This window comes from Engystomops pustulosus, chromosome 2 (genome assembly GCF_040894005.1).
Source record: "Engystomops pustulosus chromosome 2, aEngPut4.maternal, whole genome shotgun sequence".
NCBI lineage: Eukaryota > Metazoa > Chordata > Amphibia > Anura > Leptodactylidae > Engystomops > Engystomops pustulosus.
Window position 1 is genome coordinate 58,931,905 of NC_092412.1, and position 23,840 is coordinate 58,955,744.

The 23,840-nt window shown below is 40.8% G+C and overlaps 1 protein-coding gene across 2 annotated transcripts in view; it reads left to right on the top strand.

Moving 5' to 3' along the window:
- LOC140117754 (chymotrypsin-like elastase family member 1) overlaps positions 1–13,396 on the top strand; it is a 35,040-nt gene extending 21,644 nt beyond the window's left edge. The window contains exons 1-8 of one of the 2 annotated variants that reach the window (XM_072134777.1): positions 4,945–5,050; positions 7,692–7,780; positions 8,076–8,176; positions 8,861–8,986; positions 9,216–9,352; positions 11,443–11,588; positions 11,792–11,941; positions 13,309–13,396. In XM_072134777.1, coding sequence (XP_071990878.1) covers positions 5,011–5,050; positions 7,692–7,780; positions 8,076–8,176; positions 8,861–8,986; positions 9,216–9,352; positions 11,443–11,588; positions 11,792–11,941; positions 13,309–13,317 — 798 coding nt within the window. In that variant the 5' untranslated portion in view covers positions 4,945–5,010 and the 3' untranslated portion in view covers positions 13,318–13,396. Of the gene's footprint in view, positions 1–4,944; positions 5,051–7,691; positions 7,781–8,075; positions 8,177–8,860; positions 8,987–9,215; positions 9,353–11,442; positions 11,589–11,791; positions 11,942–13,308 lie in introns of those variants that run through there. The other variant, XM_072134778.1, reaches the window with a different exon arrangement.
- Positions 13,397–23,840: the final 10,444 nt, after the last annotated feature.

Sequence of the window (23,840 nt, forward strand, 5' to 3'; positions counted from 1 at the left end):
TGTTTACTTCAGAACCTACACTTCAGAAATCATATGCTTCTAATTTATGGTCCCTAGCAGTATTTGCCACAAAATGATTCATCAAGTCTAGGACTGCCTTGTTATTTCTTATGATAACTGCCAATAATTGTGCCATGAGAGCACCCTGGCATAAGTCGTGCAGTGTTGTACAGGTTGCTAATTTGCAATATAAAGATATGTTGACCTGTTCATATGATATGTGGTTGCATTCTCACTACTTAAGCTACTAAGTAAAACACAATGTAAGCAGGGTATGAGAACAAACACAGACAGTGAGCCCTAATTCTGTATCCATCAGACTGGCCTTATGTACTGACTAGAAGCCACATTAAACAGTGGGTGGTAACTGGGCTTTGTTCCCTCCTGCTGCAATGTGCACACACGGACACACAAACATCACAATACAAACAGAAATGGATGGTCGCCAGGGCTGGGTCACAACAGAGAGAACTTACCAACTAAGAGCTATGCACTTTCACACTAGGAACAGAAGCTTCTATAGGTGTGTCCTGGTGTTCCCAGTCCTGCTCACAGAGAATTCTGAGCAGGTGTACCACAGGGGTGTGAGGTATTGGCGTGGATAACAGTTATGAAGAATTTAAAGTTGGGCAGGCCTAAGTCAGCATCTGGCTCCTGACAGAGTGTACAGGAATATTGACTTGCCCCATCTGGGCCAACCTCACAGGGGTAGTATATGCCTGGTGCAAAGTTCAGGCTGCAATCATAAAGATATAAAATTGTAAACTTTTTTGGTGAAGAATTAACAACAAGTGGGACACAATTGTGAAGTGGAAGGAAATTTATTAGATATTTAAAGCTTTTGTAAAAAATAATAAACTGAAAAGAGGGACGTGCAATATTATTCATCCCTTTAACTTTCAGTGCAGCAAACTCTCTCCAGAAGTTCATTGAGGATCTCTGAATGATCCAATGTTGTCCTAAATGACTGATGATAAATATAATCCACATGTGTGTAATCATGTCTCCATATAAATCCACCTGCTCTGTGATAGTCTCAGGGTTCTGCATCATGAGGACCAAGGAACACCAGGCAGGTGGAAAAAGAAAATCCAAAATCCAGCGTTGTCGGGAAACACTTGTATTCTTTATTTAGGCACAAATAGTAATTCCATTGCAGAGAGTCTTGGCCAACGCGTTTCGAACATACTAGCCGTTCTTAGTCATGGCTAACTTGCAAAGATTTTTACAGACTTTTAAACATATATGACAATAGACACACCCTCTTTTTCCTGACGTGGGTAGGGAGGAAACTTCCGGGATTTTTCCGGGGAGGAGAAGAGGGAGGAGACGGAAGTCTAAAAGAACCGTTCTTTACATATAGGTAAGAAAGTATCTAATCCGGAACATACTGTTATTATCCAATCCGGAACATTGCAATGGGTACACATAACGAGTGAAATTGTGATATACATCAAAATACAAAGAGAGAGATATGTCATGTATTATGTGTCCGTGTTTATAGCCAGCAGTCCGCACGGAGGATAAATGACATATCGGCAGACATAGAACAGTAATTGTTTCACATGGGAGAAAGGGGAGACACTTGTAAAAAAGATGAATAGTTAATAAATAGTTGCGGTTGTCTTCACCTGGTCCCAACGGAAACTGCCGGTAACAATTTTCTGTAAAAACAAGTAAAAATGCTAATTTTTAAGTTAAAATCAAACACTAGAGGATTGAATATAAGAAAGCACAATGGAGCTACTGAGAGAAAAAGAATATGACAACACGGAAGCATGAATGTTCGGGCATGCATAATCAGGAGTAGTTACCTTGTAAGGTGCGGGGCACACAATAGAAATACATTATGTACATTATGCCACGTAATGGTACATGAGTTCTTTTTTAATGTTTAAACCGTGAGGCTGACGGGTTTCTAGATTAAAAATCCAGTAAGCCTCACGGTTACGTAGTAGGATACCGGTGCTCCCTCCTCGCAGTGGCTTCTGAATTTTTCCAATGGCAAACACGCACAAATGTTCAGTTTGGGCATTGTTTACTTGAAGAAAAAGTTTTACATAAAAAAACACATAAATTGTAATTCAAGTAATGTTATTTATGCCATACAATGCACTCAATGTAATCTCATGTATATTGGCCAAACTTCCCGCAAACTGAAAACCAGATTTTTGGAACACCTCAACGACATCAGGAATCCTGATATTCGTAATCTATTAGGTGCTTCCAAACATTTTCTTCAAGTACACAATGCCCAAACTGAACATTTGTGCATGTTTGCCATTGAAAAAATTCAGAAGCCACTGCGAGGAGGGAGCACCGGTATCCTACTACGTAACCGTGAGGCTTACTGGATTTTTAATCTAGAAACCCGTCAGCCTCACGGTTTAAACATTAAAAAAGAACTCATGTACCATTACGTGGCATAATGTACATAATGTATTTCTATTGTGTGCCCCACACCTTACAAGGTAACTACTACTGATTATGCATGCCCGAACATTCATGCTTCCGTGTTGTCATATACTTTTTCTCTCAGTAGCTCCATTGTGCTTTCTTATATTCAATCCTCTAGTGTTTGATTTTAACTTAAAAATTAGCATTTTTACTTGTTTTTACAGAAAATTGTTACAGGCAGTTTCCGTTGGGACCAGGGGAAGACAACCGCAACTATTTATTAACTATTCATCTTTTTTACAAGTGTCTCCCCTTTCTCCCATGTTAAACAATTACTGTTCTATGTCTGCCGATATGTCATTTATCCTCCGTGCGGACTGCTGGCTATAAACACGGACACATAATACATGACATATCTCTCTCTTTGTATTTTGATGTATATCACAATTTCACTCGTTATGTGTACCCATTGCAATGTTCCGGATTGGATAATAACAGTATGTTCCGGATTAGATACTTTCTTACCTATATGTAAAGAACGGTTCTTTTAGACGTCCGTCTCCTCCCTCTTCTCCTCCCCGGAAAAATCCCGGAAGTTTCCTCCCTACCCACGTCAGGAAAAAGAGGGTGTGTCTATTGTCATATATGTTTAAAAGTCTGTAAAAATCTTTGCAAGTTAGCCATGACTAAGAACGGCTAGTACGTTTGAAACGCGTTGGCCAAGACTCTCTGCAATGGAATTACTATTTGAGCCTAAATAAAGAATACAAGTGTTTCCCGACAACGCTGGATTTTGGATTTTCTTTTTCCGTGTGCATGGCCCGAGCAGAAGGGCGTTCCACGCCATACTGGGACACTTACAGGGCTGGAGGGTGAGCTGAACTTTCATTTCTATAACACCAGGCAGGTCCCTGATATTGTTGTGGAGAAGGTTAAAGCTGTTATGCCCTACACACAGGGTAGGGCCCAACTTGCTGATCAGTGGGGGTCTCAGAGCTGAGACCCCTACAGATCACGAAAACGAGGGGTCCGACCGACACCTCGCCATCCCTCAGCCGACTGGAGCCTGACGGAAATTGCCAATGAGCCGTGTGCAAGCGCGTGCAAAACTTTGGGAGGAATTTAACAACGTGCCTCATGTTCCACCAATCTCTAGCTGGAAAATACTAGCTTCACTAGATTTATCACTGGTTTGGTTGGTGTAAACTGTGCACCAGAATTTTGGGAGCATGGACGATTTCCTGCAAACCACACCACTTTTTCCAAAAGCCACACCTCCTTAATCAGACAAGTTGGAAACGTGCCAAAAATAGGTCTAAATATGGTGCAAGGCATCTTAGACAGGTTTTTTTGTGGTGCAAGGGTGTTAATATATTCCCCCTTTATGTCTTACACTCTTTATACAGTATGTTTGCCTGATTATCTGCAAATCTCCTTCGGCATTATAAAAGGAAAATGAGGCATGTACAATTCAGTATAACATTACCCTACCTGAGCTAATACTGATTTATCCTATTACAGAAACAAAAAGTATACAGACACCGGAACCCTAATGCAAAACCTACACCCCAATGCAAAATCTGTTACAATAATAATAATCTTTATTTTTATGGCGTCATTAAATTCTGTAGTGCTTTACAAATCAAAATCTGTAAGCATATGCTAATGCCAATGTAAAGGATAGGTAGGTATTGCAAAATTGTAGAGTGAGCCTGCTCAACTCACTCAGAAGCTACTGCCCTGGTAAACTTTGTAGCAAGTCCAGTGTGCAGCTCCTGCAGAGCTGCCATCCAGACACACCACCAGGAAGCAGAGGTGTCTCAGGCCTGATGCCTGACACCTTGGGGCAGACAAGACACTATGCCCCATAGCAGAGGTCCTCTGTCTGAACTAGACTTCATCTTTACCAGCTCAGCCTGAAGTTACTACCAGGCTGTGAGCAACCCTTCCTATTGACCAGCTATCTTCTACCAGATTTTGCACCAACGTGCCTCCATGAGATCCCTGGATTAGGCTGCTTCACCATCACAGGCACCCCATCCTCCATCACCCAGGGATCCCTAAATACACCTCATGGGTTGCCCTAGGGAGAAACCTCTTCAATCAGCCTCTTCCTCCATTTTCTTGCACAAACCACCTGCTGGAGACCTGCCAGGCTGTAGACCCGTCCTCCAGTCCCAATACTGAGCGCTGTGACCACAGCGCGGCCAAGGCTGCATAAGCCAGCCACTCCGGTATTCTGGGCCTCAGCTGTCTACAACCCCAGAAGAAAAGTTCAGGCCCCGGTGGGGGATGTTGCACATACCTTTTTAACTATCATATGTGATTTAAAAAAAATAAAAAGAAAGATCTTTTGTTTGCTTAGCTTTGTTCACTGCACCCTTGCATCCAGAACATTACAAAGGACTATATTCCAAAAATCTCTGGAATACATCCTATCTTGAGTTTATTATTGATAATTAAATTATTCAATTGCCCTTGACGGAAATAAAAAAAACAGATCAAACATATGACAAAATTCTCACCGTATGAAGCTGGGGGGAGGGGGTGCAACCAATATAAGAGGAATTAGAACCAATTTTGTGCTGCACACCAGACTACAACTAATCCACGATGTTAGCATTCATTCTACTTGCTGCATTCGTCCTTGGTGGTAAGAAGCAGGAATATAGTATACTCTGTTTATGTGTAGTGCACATGATTTATGCTCCCGTCTTTTAGATGGGGTGGAGACACTGCATGCATTGGTTGGGTCTGCATCAGCTTTAGTAAATGTTGCAATTACAATGGCAGTGTACAGCCGCTATAGGGACTCAGAGTCAACTTATTCCAGCACAATGGCCTGTGTCTACATGGCACCATACAATAGGTCAGTGCAGAGGGCTTTCATTGGTCCTTCACGGTCAAGTATTCATGACCTATCCTTGGGCAAACCAGTTTAAAACCTCCTTATTGTGCCATAACATCTTCAAGATGCTTGACAGTATATGCATAGTGTGTGTGAATGTGTAGATGTGTTTTTTGTGTGTATGTGTCTGTGTGTCACAGTTTATAGACATGTTTAAAAATATATATGTGTACCATTGTATTGATGTGTGCGTCACATTTTATGCCTTTTTGTGTTTATCAGTGTATATGTGTATATGGATGTCTATCACAGTTTATAGATTTACGGATCTGGATGTATCAGCTTTTTGTTTGCATGTTTGTATTACTGTAGACATTGGCCCATATTTATCAAAATTAGGAGAAACTGTACTATTTGCAGTTTGCCTGTGAAGTGTGCAGAGTGCACCAGATTACAACTGGTGCAGGGTCTTCATTAATCTGGAGCCCCCTGCACTGCTCTGGAAGTATGCACCACTTTTTGGTGTACCTTGTTCATGCTGCAGAACTGTGGCGCAGATAGTATTGTGGCGCACATCAGTAATAAATGTGGCCAAACTCATACTAAGCAGTAACGCGACCCTTTTGGTGCACATTTTTTCTGCCTTGTCGGACACAGTGCCGCCGCGACACAAAAATGGCGCAGACACTTTATAAATACATGTGCAAGCAGTTTGCACATTCTTTTCAGTGCAAAGTCACACAGATAACTGCTGCAAACACTGCCAATAGCACCAGTGCCCCGGATTTATCAATAGTGATGCAAACTGTACTAGGTGCAGTTTTCCTCACTAATGTGCAGTGTGCACCAGATTATTGAATACTGGTGCACAGTTTTCAATTATCTGGCGCACCCTGCACTGCTTGGGAAGTGTGCACCATCTTTTTTTTGATGCACTTTTAACACAATTCTGACGATTTGTTGGAATAAAATGTGATGCACTGTCTGAATCTGCACTGGAACGGCCCTTTAGGTGCAGTATTTTTTGGTGCAGCGGTGAAGATCATGGTGCAGGGTACTGAAGAAACAGGCCTCGTTCACAGTCTGGCAGGTCTCCAACAAGAAAGGAGGGAGAGGCTGCAGGTGTAGGATAGTTTTCCCTGGGGCAACCACAATGTAGGTGTAGGGTTCCCTGGGTGATGGTAAATGGGGGCACCCTTGATCTTATCAGCCTTATGCAGGGTCACCTGGAGACAATGGATGTCACCCTTAAGACATAGTTTGTTTATTTAGGAACACGGCAAAGGCCCCAACAGCAGGAACAATCAACTAGTTCAAGGTTGCTGGTTGGATGGTGTTTGGCAGAAGTTGATCACAGCCTGGTATAAGTAGCTTCAGGCTGGAGATAGGGAACTGCATCAGAAGCAGGGTTCAGAGGCAGGCCCTGGTATAGCTCAGGGTCCTGCAGCAACAGGTCTGCTCTGCAGTCTGTGTGAAAAGATGTGTACTGTTCCTCAGCACTCCCAGAAAAGAAGACCCCAGCACATTCCATCCCAAGGGTTATATAACCGCAATCAGCACCTCAATATAGGAAGAATAATGCGTATGATTGGTTACAATATTAACATTCCTTCTCAGAAAGATATTAAGCAGCGGATTACCATTTCCAGATGCTGGAGACCTCCTTGAGTTGATCAGGCTCAGAGATCCCTATTAAATGTTTAGTTTCACAATACACTGCATAGGCAGGGGTGTTGCACAGTTACACCAAAAAACTTGTTCATAACACTCCATAAATACACCTTTGCATGTTCTTTCCAGTGCAAAGTCTGGCGCACACTCTTCAATAAATGTGGGCCAATCTTAGTTTTTGCTAATGATATATATGTGTGTTTGTTGTTAGTAGCAGCTTGACTATGAAGAATACATTTGTATTTCAGTATTGCAGCTGAACTTAGTGAACTCTATGTGTGAAATCCCCAAGCACAGTTCCTCCTCTTATAGTCCATGCTTCTGGTTAGATATTACAGCAGAAAGCGGACGAGGGAGCAGTTTAAAGCAGGTGACCAAGCTTTTATTTCACATGGCTCTAATTATTCTCTGTGATAATAACGAGCCTTGCACCTGTGTGACATCACATGACCAGGGACAGATTTCTATCTACTGGAAGTAAACACATAAGCTTCATATAGCAGGACAGCAAGCAGAGATCTAGAAAACCGTAAGGAATTGATACAAAAGTATATTGGAAAATTATTTGCTGAAAGTGGACAACCCCTTTAATTTACTAAATATAATACAAGAGCTAATCCTAATAAACATATATTTTTGGTTATGTTGCCAGCTGCATTAATGCAAAGTAAACATGAAATCTCATGGTAGACTTCTTCTTAAAGTGAAGAGAAGAGCAGCATTGCCCATTCAATACATATGCTACAATATATATATTTTTTATACCCCATCCAAGGACATTGCAAAGATAATGTTCGCTACCTTGAAGACAATGCACGTGTGGTAGGAGGAACAAGCGCAGCCAGAAATGCCTGGCCATGGCAGGTGAGTGACATATAACTTCATGCATGATACATGATCACTTATTTGTTATATGGTATATGAGCTCCTTCTAGTGGCAGCTGCAGGAAACAGAATATTATCACGTTATTTATTGCTTTGTGAAGACATTTAGAACATTTAGAAGGTGTATGGGTATCATTGAAGGCTGAGACACTAACAAATAACATCTGCTCTTGTAGACCCAGAGTGTCCTGGTTCTAAATAATCATTGGGGAATTTGCAAAAGTAGAATAGAGATTTCCTTGTTCATTGACCATATAGTGGTTTTATCTTTTAGGTATCCCTCCAGTATCAGTCTGGCGGCAGCTGGTACCACACCTGTGGAGGCTCCCTGATACGAGCCAATCGTGTCATGACTGCTGCTCACTGTGTGGACAGGTAATGCTCAGTCCTTGTCTTTCATTATGACTACTACTACCGTGCTTCCCCCAAATAAGAGAGTGTCTTAAATTTATTGCTCCAAAAGAGACCTGAGGTCTTATTTTTAGGGGATGTCTTATTTTTCCATGAGCAAGAATTCACATTTAATGATGAACAAAAAAAAATCTATTTCTCGAACATCCTTATAACTCTCCAAACTTATTTCATGCTGAATTTCATGTGACTCCATTTCTATTAGAATCATTGGCCCCAATCTCTCATGTTTGGCAATAGCACTTTCCTTCAATGGGCCCTTCTTGTCAGCACATTATGCCCTGGTAGTTTCTTATATCCCATTTGTAACAGTCAGTAATTTTATCCCATGATTACTCCACTCATGTCACAACCTTTCCAGGATCTAAATGATCTACTAATGCTACCATATGGTGTGGGGGCAGATGTAGCATTGACTGCCGCTAAGTCTTATTTTCAGGGGAGGCCTTATATTTCTAAGCTTGAACGAAATTGTACTAAGTCTTATTTTCGGGGAATGTGCTATTTTAGGGAAAACAGAAATGACTTTTTATTTGTAAATTCCAAACTATGTATCTCTATAAGAATGACTCTGTGGCACTGATTTTAGTTGTATCCTCCATATAGAGACTTTGATCTATTTTTCACTTATCCATTTCTTTTAATTAGAACCAACACCTACCGGGTAGTCCTGGGAGAGCACAACCTGAGTCAGAATGATGGTACTGAACAGGCCATCTCCGTGTCAGGAATTCGTATCCATGCATATTGGAATACAAACAGTGTAGCTTCTGGGTATGTATCTGATGGATCACTGAGGTGAACATTGTACATCCAACTTATGAATGTAAGAAATTAACAGATCCGATGTATGATTATTATAACGTTTGTATTTATTTATGTATCCATCCTTTTTACACATACAAGAAGATGATAGTACTGCATTAATACATGAGAATTAGGTAACTTATGTTGAGGAGAACAGAAACTTATTCTTCTTCTTCTCATGTGTTGTCTTTTGCAGTTATGACATTGCTATCCTCCATCTGGCAGCCAGCGCTACTTTGAACAGCTATGTGAAACTGGCCTCACTGCCATCTGACGGCGCCATCCTTGCAAACAACTACAACTGCATCATTTCAGGATGGGGACGAACTGTCAGTAAGTTATCATGAATTAAATTGATATATCTGGAAATTAATTATAAAAATCTACAGTTGTAAAATGTAATATATCTAATTAAATAATTATGAATCCTCCATAGCAGGAGTATATATATTGTTGTTTAAGGGGTTCAACCTTTTGATGTTCTCACCATATAGCCTTCTGCATAAATACACAGCTTCCTCTCTCACTGATTCAGCCTGTGCTCATGGCGTTTCCCACTGTATCTCTCTCTGTACTGTCCACCCTCACTGACAGACACAGAAAGAGGGGGGGGGGGTGGAGCAGGAGAAGTCATATCTCTTCTGCTGCAGCCTCTCCTATTCAACAGTGCTCATGCATGTAAACCAAGAATCACAGAGAATCTGCAGACAGGACAAAAGTAAGTATCAAGAATGCTGAATCAGGCCGAATCACTTAATTAACATTCAGGAATTGTTATTAAGGCAATAAAGGCACATGGGCAACTTATGAGTGACCAACTAACTACTTTAACACAGAAGTCTAGTGAGACGAGAGAGGGAAGGAATTATTTGCTACTAGCTAGTGATTAAATCCTGCATTTTGAACAGTGGTAGAACATTATCTTACTAGATATAGCTGTGTAAAACTAAATAAACCATGGTTTAGAAACTAAAGTTTATGTGTGTTTCTATAAACAGTCCCCTATCCCCTTTTCGCTCCATAGACTTCTAAGTTAAAACCAAGAAAGAGCATATCATGCTGAAAAAAAAAACTGATATAGCTCCATAGACTTCTAAGTTAAAACCAAGAAAGAACATATCATGCTGAAAAAAAGAAACCCATATTTTTGGTCTATAAGACACTCCTTACTATAAGACGCTCCCCAAATTTAGTCTTCCAAAATAGGAAAAATATATTTTACACAAATTAAAATATCCCTTGTTGGTCACACAAAAGCACAGCACACACAGCACTACTACATCCATACATTTACACACATAGCACTGCTACCATCCATACATTTACACACACTGCTCAGCTATACACACACACGAACAGAAAAGGAACACACTCTGCCATTCTATACATACACACTTTCACTGCTACATACACTGTGCACACACACTGACTGGGCACTGCTTTACACAGAAACACATACAGCTCTGCTATATACACCCACATAAGGAACACACTGGACATTGCTATACACAGAAACACACACATTTCTCTGCTATATACACACACAAGGAGCACACTATGCAATACTATACACAAAAACATACACACAGCACTGCTATACATACACAAGGGAAACACTGGGCACTGCTATATACAGAAACACACACATCTCTGCTATACACACATAAGGAACAAACTGAGCACTGCTATACACATATACACATACAGAACCTCTCCCCTCCAGCCCCCCCAACCCTCCCCCGCTTCTTCTTATGCTGTCCCAGTGCTCAACTTCTTCTCTGGCCCATCCTCGGCATCATGAGGACCTTTAGTCATGTAGGAAGTATGTGATCAGTCATATGCTTATGACATCACTCCAGGTCCTGTAGGCAGTGATTTTGTCAAGATCCCCGAGAGAGAAGGGAGCAGGGCTGAGGTTCTCCTCTCTGGGAGATCGTGTGAAGCGCTCTCAGCATCTCACCTGATCTCCAGTGCAGTGGTCAAGAGGGTTTGACAGTGCTGGATCCTCCTGACCTTTGAACTATAAGATGCAGGCACTTTTTAGCAAGATTTTTTCTTGCTAAAAAGTGCTTCTTATAGTCCGAAAAATATGGTAAGCATTTTTTTTTTACTAAGATATATCTAATATTCCTAGATAGACATGTAAAAACTATATTTTTTTAGAATTGAAAGCCTTCATCTAAAAAGCATTTTTTATGAAAAATGACGTTCTAGTGCAAGGTAAAAGTGCAAAAATCTGACAAACTTCAAATTTTTTTTAAAGACTGTTTGACACACAAAAGAATTATATTGATTTGCTCTTTTTGGTTTTTATGGGAAACTGCTCCACTTTTAAATAATGCGTTGCATATTGCACATTAGTGAGGCAAAATGTATTAAGATTGCCCCAGTTTTCATATATCTGGGCCACTTTTTTATTATAGCTGGCGGCTCGCTGCCATCCGTCCTCCAGCAGGCCCCTTTGCCCGTCGTTGCCCACTCTACCTGCTCCTCCGGCTCCTACTGGGGCAGCACTGTGAAGTCTACCATGGTGTGCGCTGGTGGTAATGGACAACAGGCTGGCTGCCAGGTAAGTTTGTCCTATTTCTAAATGTATTTTTATTTATGTTTTAATATTTAAAGATATCCAAAACCCCATAAAATGTATGGAGATTAATGCAGAATTAATAATTTACTTAATATTTGGAATGTTAATATTAAAACTCTATTACTATTGTTACAAATATCAAATGACATGATAATGATCATTGAAAACCACTTATTATGTTTTAGGGAGATTCTGGTGGACCTTTGAACTGTGCAGTCAATGGTGTCTACCAAGTCCATGGTGTGACCAGCTTTGTGTCTTCCTCTGGATGTAATGCTTACCTGAAACCCACCGTGTTCACCAGAGTGTCTGCTTACATCTCCTGGATCAACAGCGTAAGTTCAGAGTTATACATAGTTACTTAACAGTTGAAACCATCAATTTGTTTCCAAATCTGCATAATGTTTAAATATTTTTTTGCTAAAACCAGTTACACTATCTTTTTCATTGTCTTTCTATTGATTGTCAATAAGCTTTAGAAAATACTTTCTATTGCCTATGCGAAATTTATAAATGGGCCAAGATCTCAGAGTGGTACAAATATAATGTAATATTTGAATCTAAGTTCCCACTCATGGTTATGCATAATAGCTCCTTACTTGCTACAGAAAAAAACATCTCCTTTAATGGTCCATTGTAATGGTGAGAAAACTGGTGAAAATGTAATATTTTACCCATAATGAATATTCATATGGTCATATGGATTGTTATAGCCAACCAGGGTTAGGTACATCATCATTGTCTGGTGAGCCCTATGAAGCCCTGTGAGCCCTAGGGATATGCAATCATGTAATGGAATTTTTTTCCATATCTTACTATAAAAATCTTCCATTTCCATTGTCACTGAGTGGCGTATTAATAGTTTCAACCACCAAATTTAGGGACGGCTACAATGCTAAAAAGTGCAATGCAAATACATTGTGGGAAAATGTTTTGCGATATTTTGATTGTAGTTATATTCTGTCAGTACGTAACCTATTGCTAATTATGGAGATAGTAGATATATGTAATGAGGGACAGGGACCAGACAGTGAGCCCTGATTCTGACGCCCCCCCAAAACTCCCTTGCTTCAACAACATGAAGGCAGTGCAAAACTGCAAACATGTAACAGGACAAACATCACAGACAGGGCAGAATAGTCGACAAGCCAGGTCACCACAGAGATAGCAATGAAGTACAAAAAACACACAAGCAGAAGAGTAGTGTGAACAGGAGCTGAGATCAAAATAACAGAAATATACCAGAAATATAACAGAGTCTCACATCAAGGTATGGTGCAGGTCAAGATAAACTTTAACTGGCAGTGAACTGACTATGAATAGAACAGTTTTGGAAAAACCAGACCCTCTTCTCCAGGGCTGATTGGAGCGGAGCTCTGTCAGTTGCTGGACAAAGCAAACTGCAGGAGGAGAAAGGTGTGGTTCAATCTACTCCTAAACAGCCAGCAAGCTAGGAGTAGCTTGCACACATACAAAAACTATGAATTGCAGAAACAAAATTAGCATCCCCTCACTGACACACGTTTTCCAATATCTAAGGATTGCACTGCATTTATTCATACATTAATACAATTTTATGCCAACAAAAACCAAAGTAGTATATATACATATATATGTGTGTGTGTGTAAATTTAAGAATATTTCTGAGACTATTCTGTCCCTTTTGATTAGGTGACTTAATATATGCGATTTATTATTACAGAACCTGTAAACATCTTACTGAAGACATAAGTGGCACCTACGTCATCAATATCTCTAGAACTTAAATAAAACATTGTCACTCTCTGAAATCTTGGATCGCTTTATTTAGATTTTTTCTTTGTATCATTATTAAAGGGAACCAGTCACCTGCTTTTATACCAGCACTCTTAGGTAGTGTATGAAATATCTTAGAATTCTTTTTAAGGTTAAAAACTAGAGATGAGTGAGTATACTCGTCCGAGCTTGATGCTCGTTCGAGTATAAGCGTACTTGAAACTGCTCGTTGTTCGGATGAGTATTTCGCCTGCTCGATAATGAGTTTTCACTTAAGGAAACAAAGTGAAGAACAGTCAAGAACACAGTGAAACCAGTGAACAAAGGATCATTTAAGTGAAGAACACAGTGAAGAACACATTGCAGATGTTTCCGTACATCTGCTAACTTATCAGAAGAAATTAGTGCCGAACAGTGTTCTTCACAATAGTATGTAAAGAACAATATGTGTGAAGAACACATTGCAGATGTACGGAAACATCTGCAATGTGTTCTTCAGTATGAAGTATGAAAAACACCTTGCACATGTTTAACATGGGTCATTCTCCTTTTTGAAGTTCCACAAATATTCCATTGAATAAAAAAAATGAAGAAACAGGACTGACTTCCTTATTTCTCAATAAAATGACACATTTTATTGCAGAGCCTTGGTCCCCTTGAAAAATGCTCGAGTCTCCCATTGACTTCAATGGGGTTCGTTATTCGAAACGAGCACTCGAGCATCGGGAAAAGTTCGACTTGAGTAACGAGCACTCAAGCATTTTAGTGCTCGCTCATCTGTATTAAAAACCTATATGAAATCAAAAGTCAAATACAAATGAACCGAAAAGAGACATTTTTTGCTGGATGGGAGCATCACTTCATTCCTTGGGCTCTATCTAGAAGCTATGCCTCTGCTTCCTGAGCCTCCTGCTCAAAGTGGTGGCACAGCGGTAAAAGAAATTCCAGGAGGTTAATAAGACTTAGTTTGTTATGTTTTCATGTCCAAACCAATGACAAAATGTTTTTCAAGAGTGGGATTTTCAAGAGTGGGATTGAATCGCAGAAATGTGCTGTTGTACCCACTTTGGATTAACCCCTTAAGGACGCAGCCTGTTTGCAGGTTAAGGCTCGCAACTTTTTTTTGAAATTTGACCAGTGTCTCTTCCTGTGGTTATAACTTTTGAACACTGTTACTTATCAAAGCGATTCTGAGATAGTTTTTTCCCCACATGTTGTACTTCATTTTAGTGGTAAATTTTGGCAGATAAGTTTTGCGTTTATTTAAAAAAAAAATGAAAAAATGATGAATTTTTAGAAAAATTTGCCATTTTCGAAATTCAAAATCACCGCGTTTTCAGGCAGATAGATTTACCACCTAAATAACTTGCAGAATAACATTTCCCATTTGTCTACTTTACATTTTCATAATTTTTGAAATGTTTGGATAATTTATTTTGACGTCACGCGGCCTACAAATCGAATAGCGATTTTCCGTATTTTCGGAATTGACTATTTTGGGGATAAATACTGTTTGAAATCAAATTTTACATATTTAGCAACAAAACCCCCTATATAACCAACCCATTTTCAAATCTGCACCCCTCAAGCTATCAGAAACAGCATTTACAAAGATTGTTAACCCCTTGAGATCTTAATTGAATCAAAATGGCGGTGAAATTTAGAATGGTCAAATTTTGTCAGTTATACGTTCATTTAGCCCTAAAATTTACACATTTCCAAAAGATAAAAAGAGAAAACTCACCATAAAATTTGTTCTACAATTTCTCCTGAGTGCAGTGACCCCCCACATGTGGACATTACTTGTGTTATGGGGGCACAGCGAGGCGCAGAAGGGAAGGAGCGTCCTGCAGCTGCCAGGATTTTCGTTTTCTCGTTGCCCCCTTTTGAAGGCTATAAAATTTTCGCTTTTCCGTTATTTGGGCCATGTGATGGCCTTGTTTTTTTTGCGGGACGAGATGCTTTTTCCAGTGTTACCATTTTGGGGTTGGTATCACCTATTGTTGAAAATTTTGGAACTTTTTTTGAGGTCATGAGTAGAAAAGCATCAATTCTGTACTGGATGTTTTACTTTTTTTTTTTTTCGTGATCACTGTATAGCCTAATAATCCTGGTATCTTTATTCTATGGGTCGATACGATTACGGGGATACCAGACATGAATATTTTTTCTTATGTTTTACTAAATTTGCCAAATAAAACCCTAATGTGGGGAAAAATCTATCATTTTTGCATCGCTGTCTTCCAAGTGGCATAACATTGTTACGTTTTTGGCTACAGAGCTGGTTGATAGCTTGTTTTTTGCGGGACATGTTGTTCTTTGCAACAATATCATTATGGAGTACATATGTTTTGTTGATCACTTTTTATTGCATTTTTAGTGGGATATAATAGGTAAAAATCATAATTTTTGGCTGGTTTTTGACGTTTTCTTTTTACGGCGTTCATCATATGGGTTCAATAGTTATTTAGTTTTATTCTATGGATTGTTACGGACGCGGGGATACTATATATGTGGGGTTTGTGTTATGATTTAGACTTTTTTGAGCGTTATATGTCTCTTTATATGTTTTGGGGCTTATGGGCATTTTAAGTGATTTATAAAGTAATTTTTTATTGAAAAACATTATTTTGTAAATTTTTTACATGATCCACCATGGGATATGAACAAGCAATCATCTGATTGCTTGTTCTTGATAATACTTTGCATTACTAATGTATTGCAGGGTATTATCAGTGCCAGCCTATGCAGATGCATAGGCTGACACTTTGCCTTTAAGATGACGTCACAGACGTCAAAACAGCCAAACAGCCAAAACAGCGATCGCCCCCCCCCCCCGAAAACGGTGCGTTGACCGCGGCATTTAACGGGTTAAACACCCGCGATCGGAGCCCACTCCGACCGCGGGTGTTAGCCGGGGATGTCAGCGGTAAATTACCGCTTAAATCCCGCGGCTAACGATGCCGGTTCGGCTGCTATGCATCGCTGAACCGGCATCGGCTCTGCGCAGTAGCTGTACTGCGCTGAGCGCTAATCGCGGGACTCAGCGCAGTACAGCTACGGCGCAGAGCGCTAAGGGGTTAAAACACTGAGAAAAACCATTTATGTTTGTATGTCTGAAATTAGAGTCCTGTCTTCTAATTTTATATGAGTGATAATAAAAGTTATATTTTAGAGTCCATTGAAAATACCTCCACCTACAGTGAGATTGAGATAATTCAGGAGTTATTATTTGAACGACCCACCGCGATCCCCCTTCAGTGACAAATAGTTGTAATTTTAGTCAAACAGAACACAGGAATGGCAGGCTTCTTGGATGTCAATGTCAATAATGACAGATGACTAGATGAGGCAAAAGAGGTGTTTTCTGAAGGCACAGTATCATTCCAAATTGAATCTCCCTCAATAGTGTTCAATGAATTAACCGCACTTTACAAAGAACACATATGCTCCTGGTGGGAACTTAAGGTCTTGAGACCTATATAGCCAACAAGTTCGTCCCTAGAGGGTTAAGGATACCCCTACTCCCAGCAATCCAAGTTAAGATAGCAAATATTAACGAGAGGTGGGAGAAGGAGGCAACCAAAAGTTCTCTCAGACTGATGTAAATCCTAGATGAAGAAGAGAGAATCCAGCTAGACTTTTACTACAGCTTAACGCTGCTATTGAGAAAGTAAGGAGCTTTGCTTCAGACCCTAGTTTTGAAAAAAGAGAAAAAATTTCAGAAGCCACTATGACCAAATGCACTGCCCACATTAAAGAATGTAAACACGTGCAGTATATAAGGGACACTCAAGACTTCAGAGATAAAAAAGTGAAGTCTTACAAAAAAGACCTATAAAAACATTTGACAGGGACATCACGTCATCTGAGGCAGAGGCTGCGGATATAGAAGGCAGTGCTATATCTAGTGGAAGAGGTCAAAATAGACAAAGAGGAGGAAGAAACAGAGGCAGAAGTCAAAGAGGGAATTTTTTAGATCGTCCCCTTGGCCCACCCCCATATCCCCTGAAAGGCAGACAGACTCAGAGTCAGGAAGAACAGACAACCTCCCAAGTGATAAACCTAGCATCCCATATTTTAACTAAGCAGGAGATGAATGTCCTTGCAAGGGGTTTGTCATTTGTCCCAGATGTCCAGACTAACATCTTTGAATGGACAAAGGACATCAATCTCTTTGCAAGAAAGCTCAAGTAGCGGAAATATTATCAAATTCAGAACAGGAAAAGCTGTATTGAACACGGCTTAGAAGAAGCTGACATTGAGGGTTTTTTAAATCTGGAATCTCTGTCTGCCAAGGCAAGCAGAGAAGAAGGAAAGGGTCCTTACACAGAGCTCAAGTTAAAAAGTACTAAAGCCCCCCCCCCCCAATAGGAGACTATACAGAGATTGATTTATTTCTTTATCTAGTGACAAAGAATTTGAAAAAGCTCAATCCTAAGAATTACCAACACAGGAATTTCAGTAAAGAGGATACTGAAGCTTTGAACTCCCTACGTGATGATCCCAACCCTATTTATATTAAAACATTAGACAAGGGTGGGAACATAGTATGTATGCATAGGGATATGTATGAAAATATGTGCCTATGTATTCTTGGTGATGCCCAATGCTATCAAAAATTGGACAAAAATCCAACAAAGACATTTAAAGACGATCTTAAAATTATCTTGAACTCAGCTCTGGCACGAGAACTTTCTGAGACGGAATACAAGTTTATTCTGCCTAAGCATCCTCAAATGGCAGTCTTTTATTCAATCCCAAAAGTACAGGGGTACCCGCCCCTAAAAGGCAGACCCATAGTCTCAGGTATGAACAATTTAACACAAAATGCAAGCTGCTATCTAGATAATCTGTTGAGGCCTTTTGTACTGTCCTTTCCATCCTACGTGAGAGACACCATGGAGGTTCTTAAGAAATTGGAAGGACTCCAGGTTGACGCTAGTCACTTTCTGGCAAGTTTAGACGTCGAAGCCTTATATTCTTCGATCCCCCACGAGAAGGGGATTGAGGCAGTGCGTTTTTTCCTACAGGCAAGGGAAGTGCAGTACTATCAGCACAATAAGTTCCTTGTAGATCTCCTTACATATGTCCTCAGCCTTAACTATTTCCTCTTCGGGGACACCTTCTTCCACCAATGCCGAGGTACAGCGATGGCACCAAAAGAAAGAGACAGTAGTTCTGAACAAGCAACACGAATCATTGGCACATATGATGGTAACAATAAGGAGATCAGGGGTATCATCAGCAAGCATTGGGACATCCTCTTGCACGATAAAGAAATAGCTCAAATGATTCCCCCCAAACAATAAGCTATAGAAGGGGAAGAAATCTGAAGGACCTATTAGTCCATAGCTATCTACCACTATCTAAACCCAGTGAGACATGGCTCGAAAGAAGACCTAAAGGAACTTTTCGCTGTGGACACTGCTCTGCGTGCAGATGGATAACACCCTGTAAATATGTAACAAGTGCATCCACATCGGAAAAATTTGAGATACGGGACTTAATTAACTATTCCACATCAGGAGTGGTGTACATAGCCACCTGCACGTGTCCAAGCATATGTGGAGATACCATCAGGGTAACCAAAAAGCAATATCATTTAGAGGTATTGAGGAAGTGAGACCATCAGCTAGAGGAGGGGATTGGGACAGAATGATCCTTAGGAAGGAAGCTCAATGGACATTCAGAATTAACTCCATCAAACTGCATGGAATAAATGACTTTATTTCTTATGCAAGTTTTATTGAATAAAAGATGAGATGGACACCCTGAGCAGAGGAGATGAACATCCTAGGAGAAGATGTCCAACGATACTGTATCTGACTCTATATTCTATACTTATTTTTAAATCAAATATATGTTATAATTCATATATTTTGTTTAATCAAAGACATGAACGTATACCTCATAAAATAGTGTCCAGGCAACCATAAAATCTGGCCAACCTCCGACTCACAAAGAGTCATCCCACAGCACTCAGGAGAGGAAAAACCACACCAGGGGACCATACCTGTGATGGTTACCCATCCACACCAGGGGACCATACCATAATGGTCACCCCTCCATACCAGGGGACCATACCCGTGATGGTTACCCCCCCACACCAGGGGACCATACCCATGATGGTTACCCCTCCACACCAGGGGGCCATACCATAATGGTCACCCCTCCATACCAGGGTACCATACCAGTGATGGTTACCCCTCCACACCAGGGGACCATACCAGTGATGGTTACCCCCCCACACCGGGGGACCATACCTGTGATGGTTACCACTCCACACCAGGAGGCCATACCGTGGGTCGCCCCTCCACACCAGGAGGCCATACCGTGGGTCGCCCCTCCACACCAGGGGGACATAGCCACGATGGTTACCCCTCCACACCAGGGGGCCATACTCATGATTTTTTTTTTTTTGGTGAAATCATTAGAAACTTCAAGGATCCATAAAACAATTTTTTTTGTGGTTATATAAATATTTTTCAGTATGTATGTAGTATATATCAAAATCTTACTCCTGTCTACATCCTTTCATAATATATCAGTCAAGCAAATTGCAAGAATAACCTTTTAACTTGATTGTACCAAATCGCAAAATACATCAGAGGCCCCACTTTAAATGCCAGATTACAGGATATAACCATTAACCCTTTAACGACCTGGCCCTTTTAGTTTTTTCACTTCCATTTTTCACTCACCACATTCAAAAATCTATAACTTTTTTTTTTCCACATAAAGAGCTCAGTGATGGCTTGTTTTCTGTGTAACAGATTGCATTTCATAGTGACTGTATTTAATATTCCATGCCGTGTACTGGGAAGCGGGAAAAAATCCAAATGCAGAGAAAATGGTGAAAAAACACATTTGCGACATTTTCTCGTGGACTTGGATTTTACAGCTTTCACTGTGCGCCCCAAATGACATGTTTACTTTATTCTTTGGGTCGGTATGCTTACAGGGATACCAAATTTGTATAGGTTTTAGAATGTTTTCATACGTTTACAAAAATTAAAACTTCCTGTACAAAAATATTTTTTTTTATTTTGCCATCTTCTGGAGCCAATAACTTTTTCATACTTTGGTGTACGGAGCGGTGGGTGGTGTCATTATTTGCGACTTTTGATGGCGTTTTCATTGCTATAATTTTTAGGACTGTGTGACTTTTTGATCACTTTTTATTGTTTTTTTTAATTTTTCAAAATGGCAAAAAAGTGACATTTTCGACTTTGGGGGCTATTTTCCATTACGGTGTTAAACGCAATGAAAAACCGTTATTATAGTTTGAGTTTATGATTTTTACTGTTTATTAATATTTATATCAGTTCTAGGGAAAGCGGGGTGATCTGCATTTTTAGGTTTTTGTTATAATTTTTTAAAATCTTTTTTTATTTTTACTTTTACTATTTTTCAGACTCCCTAGGGTACTTTAACCCTAGGTTGTCTTATCGATCCTATCATATACTGCCATACTACTGCAATTAGCACATTATAATGAATGGGTTAAAACGTGACAGCCTCGGGTATTCGGAAGACCCAAGGCTGTCATGTGATGGATCGCTGCTCCCCGATGACGTCACGCATGGGCGCCGCCATCTTTTTTTAATCCGTCGGCGGCGATTGATGGGAGAACACCCACGACTGGTGCTGGCACCGATCGCAGGTGTTACTGGTAAGCCTTTGCTGCAATATGCGGCAAAGACCTACCGAGCCCTCTCCGAGACCCGGACGGCGCGCATCGGGAAGGTGTTAATGAGCAAGGTCTTATAACATAATGTAATAATAGAATATAATGCCCACCTGTTCTTATATACCCAACCGCCATAAGAAATATTTGTTTCCGGATCTGTGTTTAACTTATAAAACATACTGGTTGGTTGACCAGACTGTGAGCCCCATGGGGACGGGGACCAACCTGGCAAGCCCTGTACGCTATACAAATAAAGAATTATCATTATTATAATTTCAAATTTAAGTTAGATAGGAAGGTCTGCAACATAGCCCAAGCCAAAAACGTACTGACTTGAGAGGTGACAACTAAATGGGGAGCCATACTTAAAATATAAACAAAAATATATATACATTTACATAGGTAGATGGTCCTCGAGGCCACAAAAGGTCAGGCACACAAAACAAGGAAAATATGTTCCATTACCTCCAGCCGCAAGTGCCAGCCGCCATTAGGTGGTTACTCTCATCTCCCGGGCTCCCCATACCACCGGACACCACCCTGTGAGAGCCCCGCAACCATGTGCGTCTTGACCATAAATAAACCAGCCCAAATTTTGAGGTGTGTCACTCCCCTCCGACTCCACCTCCCAGTAGGAATAAGATCATGGGAGTTTCCAGGCCATGGACCCAAATTCTCTATGTTTTGTTCCCTGAGCCATTTAGTTATCACCTTTGCTTTATGGCAAGGTGCTCCATCATGCTGAAAAAGGCATTGTTCATCACCAAACTGCTCTTGGACGGTTGGGAGAAGTTGTTCTTGGAGGACATTCTGGTACCATTCTTTATTAATGGATGTGTTTTTAGGCAAGACTGTGAGGGTGCCGATTCCCTTGGCTGAGAAGCTGCCCCACACATGAATGGTTGCAGGATGCTTTACAGTTGGCATGAGACAAGACTGGTGGTATCGCTCACCTTGTCTTCTCTGAACAAGCTGTTTTCCAGATGTCCCAAACAATCGGAAAGGGGATTCATCAGAGAAAATGACTTTACCCCAGTCCTCGGCAGTCCACTCCCTGTACCTTTTGCAGAATATCAGTCTGTCCCTGATGTTTTTTCTGGAGAGAAGTGGCTTCTTTGCAGCCCTCCTTGACACCAGGCCTTGTTCCAAGGGTCTCCTCCTCACAGTGCGTGCAGATGCACTCACACCTGCCTGCTGCCATTCCTGGGCAAGCTCTGTACTGCTGGCAGCCCAATTCCGAAGCTGAAACACTTTTAAGAGACGGTCCTGGCGCTTGCAGGTCCTTCTTGGGCACCTGGAGCCTTTTTGGCAACAATGGAACCTCTCTCCTTGAATTCCTTGATGATGTGATAGATTGTTGACCGAGGTGCAATCTTTCTAGCTGCGATAGTCTTCCCTGTTAGGCCAGTTTTGTGCAGTGCAATGATGACTGCATGTGTTTCTTTAGCGATAACCATGGTTAACAGAAGAGAAACAATGATGCCAAGCACCAGCCTCCTTTTAAAGTGTCCAGTGGTGTGATTCTTACTTAATCATGACAGATTGATCTCCAGCACTGTCCTCATCAACACATCAAACATGTGTTTTGGAGGAAAAAGTTCATTTTCTAGGCAAATATTGACTTTGCAATTAATTGCTGTTCACTCTCTATAACATTCTGGAGTATATGCAAATTGCCATTATAAAACCTGATGCAGGAGACTTAATTTAATGCGAAACACTGGCGGCTTATTCCCGATCGTAGGCGTTTCCATAGAAACGCCGATGCGATCAGGCCGCGGCCTGCCCCGGTGGGTGCGGCTTTGTCTGCATTCGCGTTTTCAAACGCAGACAAAGAGGTGTGTGTGGCACCAGCCTAAGGCTAAATGTACTCCCCACTACTGTCCCATCCACCTCCTATGTAATATATACATGAGCACATGTAGTCTTATACTACAGAGCTTTTTTTGATAATATCAACTAAGGCTGCATGTACCCCCTCAGTGGTAAAAATAACTTGGTGGCAGCAGCAGTGAGAAGGAAGTTATATACATAACACTAGACCCAATACACAGGGAGGGGCAATAACCTGCATCCCTCATGGTCAGTGACTAAGATGGAGGCCACATACACAGCCATGTCTGCTGTAATATGTGATGTATCACCCATGTCTGCTGTAATATGTGATGTATCAGCCATGGCTTCTGTAATATGTGATGTATCAGCCATGTCTGCTGTAATATCTGATGTATCACCCATGTCTGCTGTAATATCTGATGTCTCAGCCATGGCTGCTGTAATATCTGATGTATCAGCCATGTCTGCTGTAATATGTGATGTATCACCCATGTCTGCTGTAATATCTGATGTATCAGCCATGGCTTCTGTAATATGTGATGTATCAGCCATGTCTGCTGTAATATCTGATGTATCACCCATGTCTGCTGTAATATCTGATGTCTCAGCCATGGCTGCTGTAATATCTGATGTATCAGCCATGTCTGCTGTAATATCTGACATATCAGCCATGGCTGCTGTAATATGTGATGTATCAGCCATGTCTGCTGTAATTTCTGATGTGTCAGCCATGTCTGCTGTAATATCTGACATATCAGCCATGGCTGCTGTAATATGTGATGTATCAGCCATGTCTGCTGTAATTTCTGATGTGTCAGCCATGTCTGCTGTAATATCTGACATATCAGCCATGGCTGCTGTAATATGTGATGTATCAGCCATGTCTGCTGTAATATGTGATGTATCAGCCATGGCTGCTGTAATATGTGATGTATCACCCATGTCTGCTG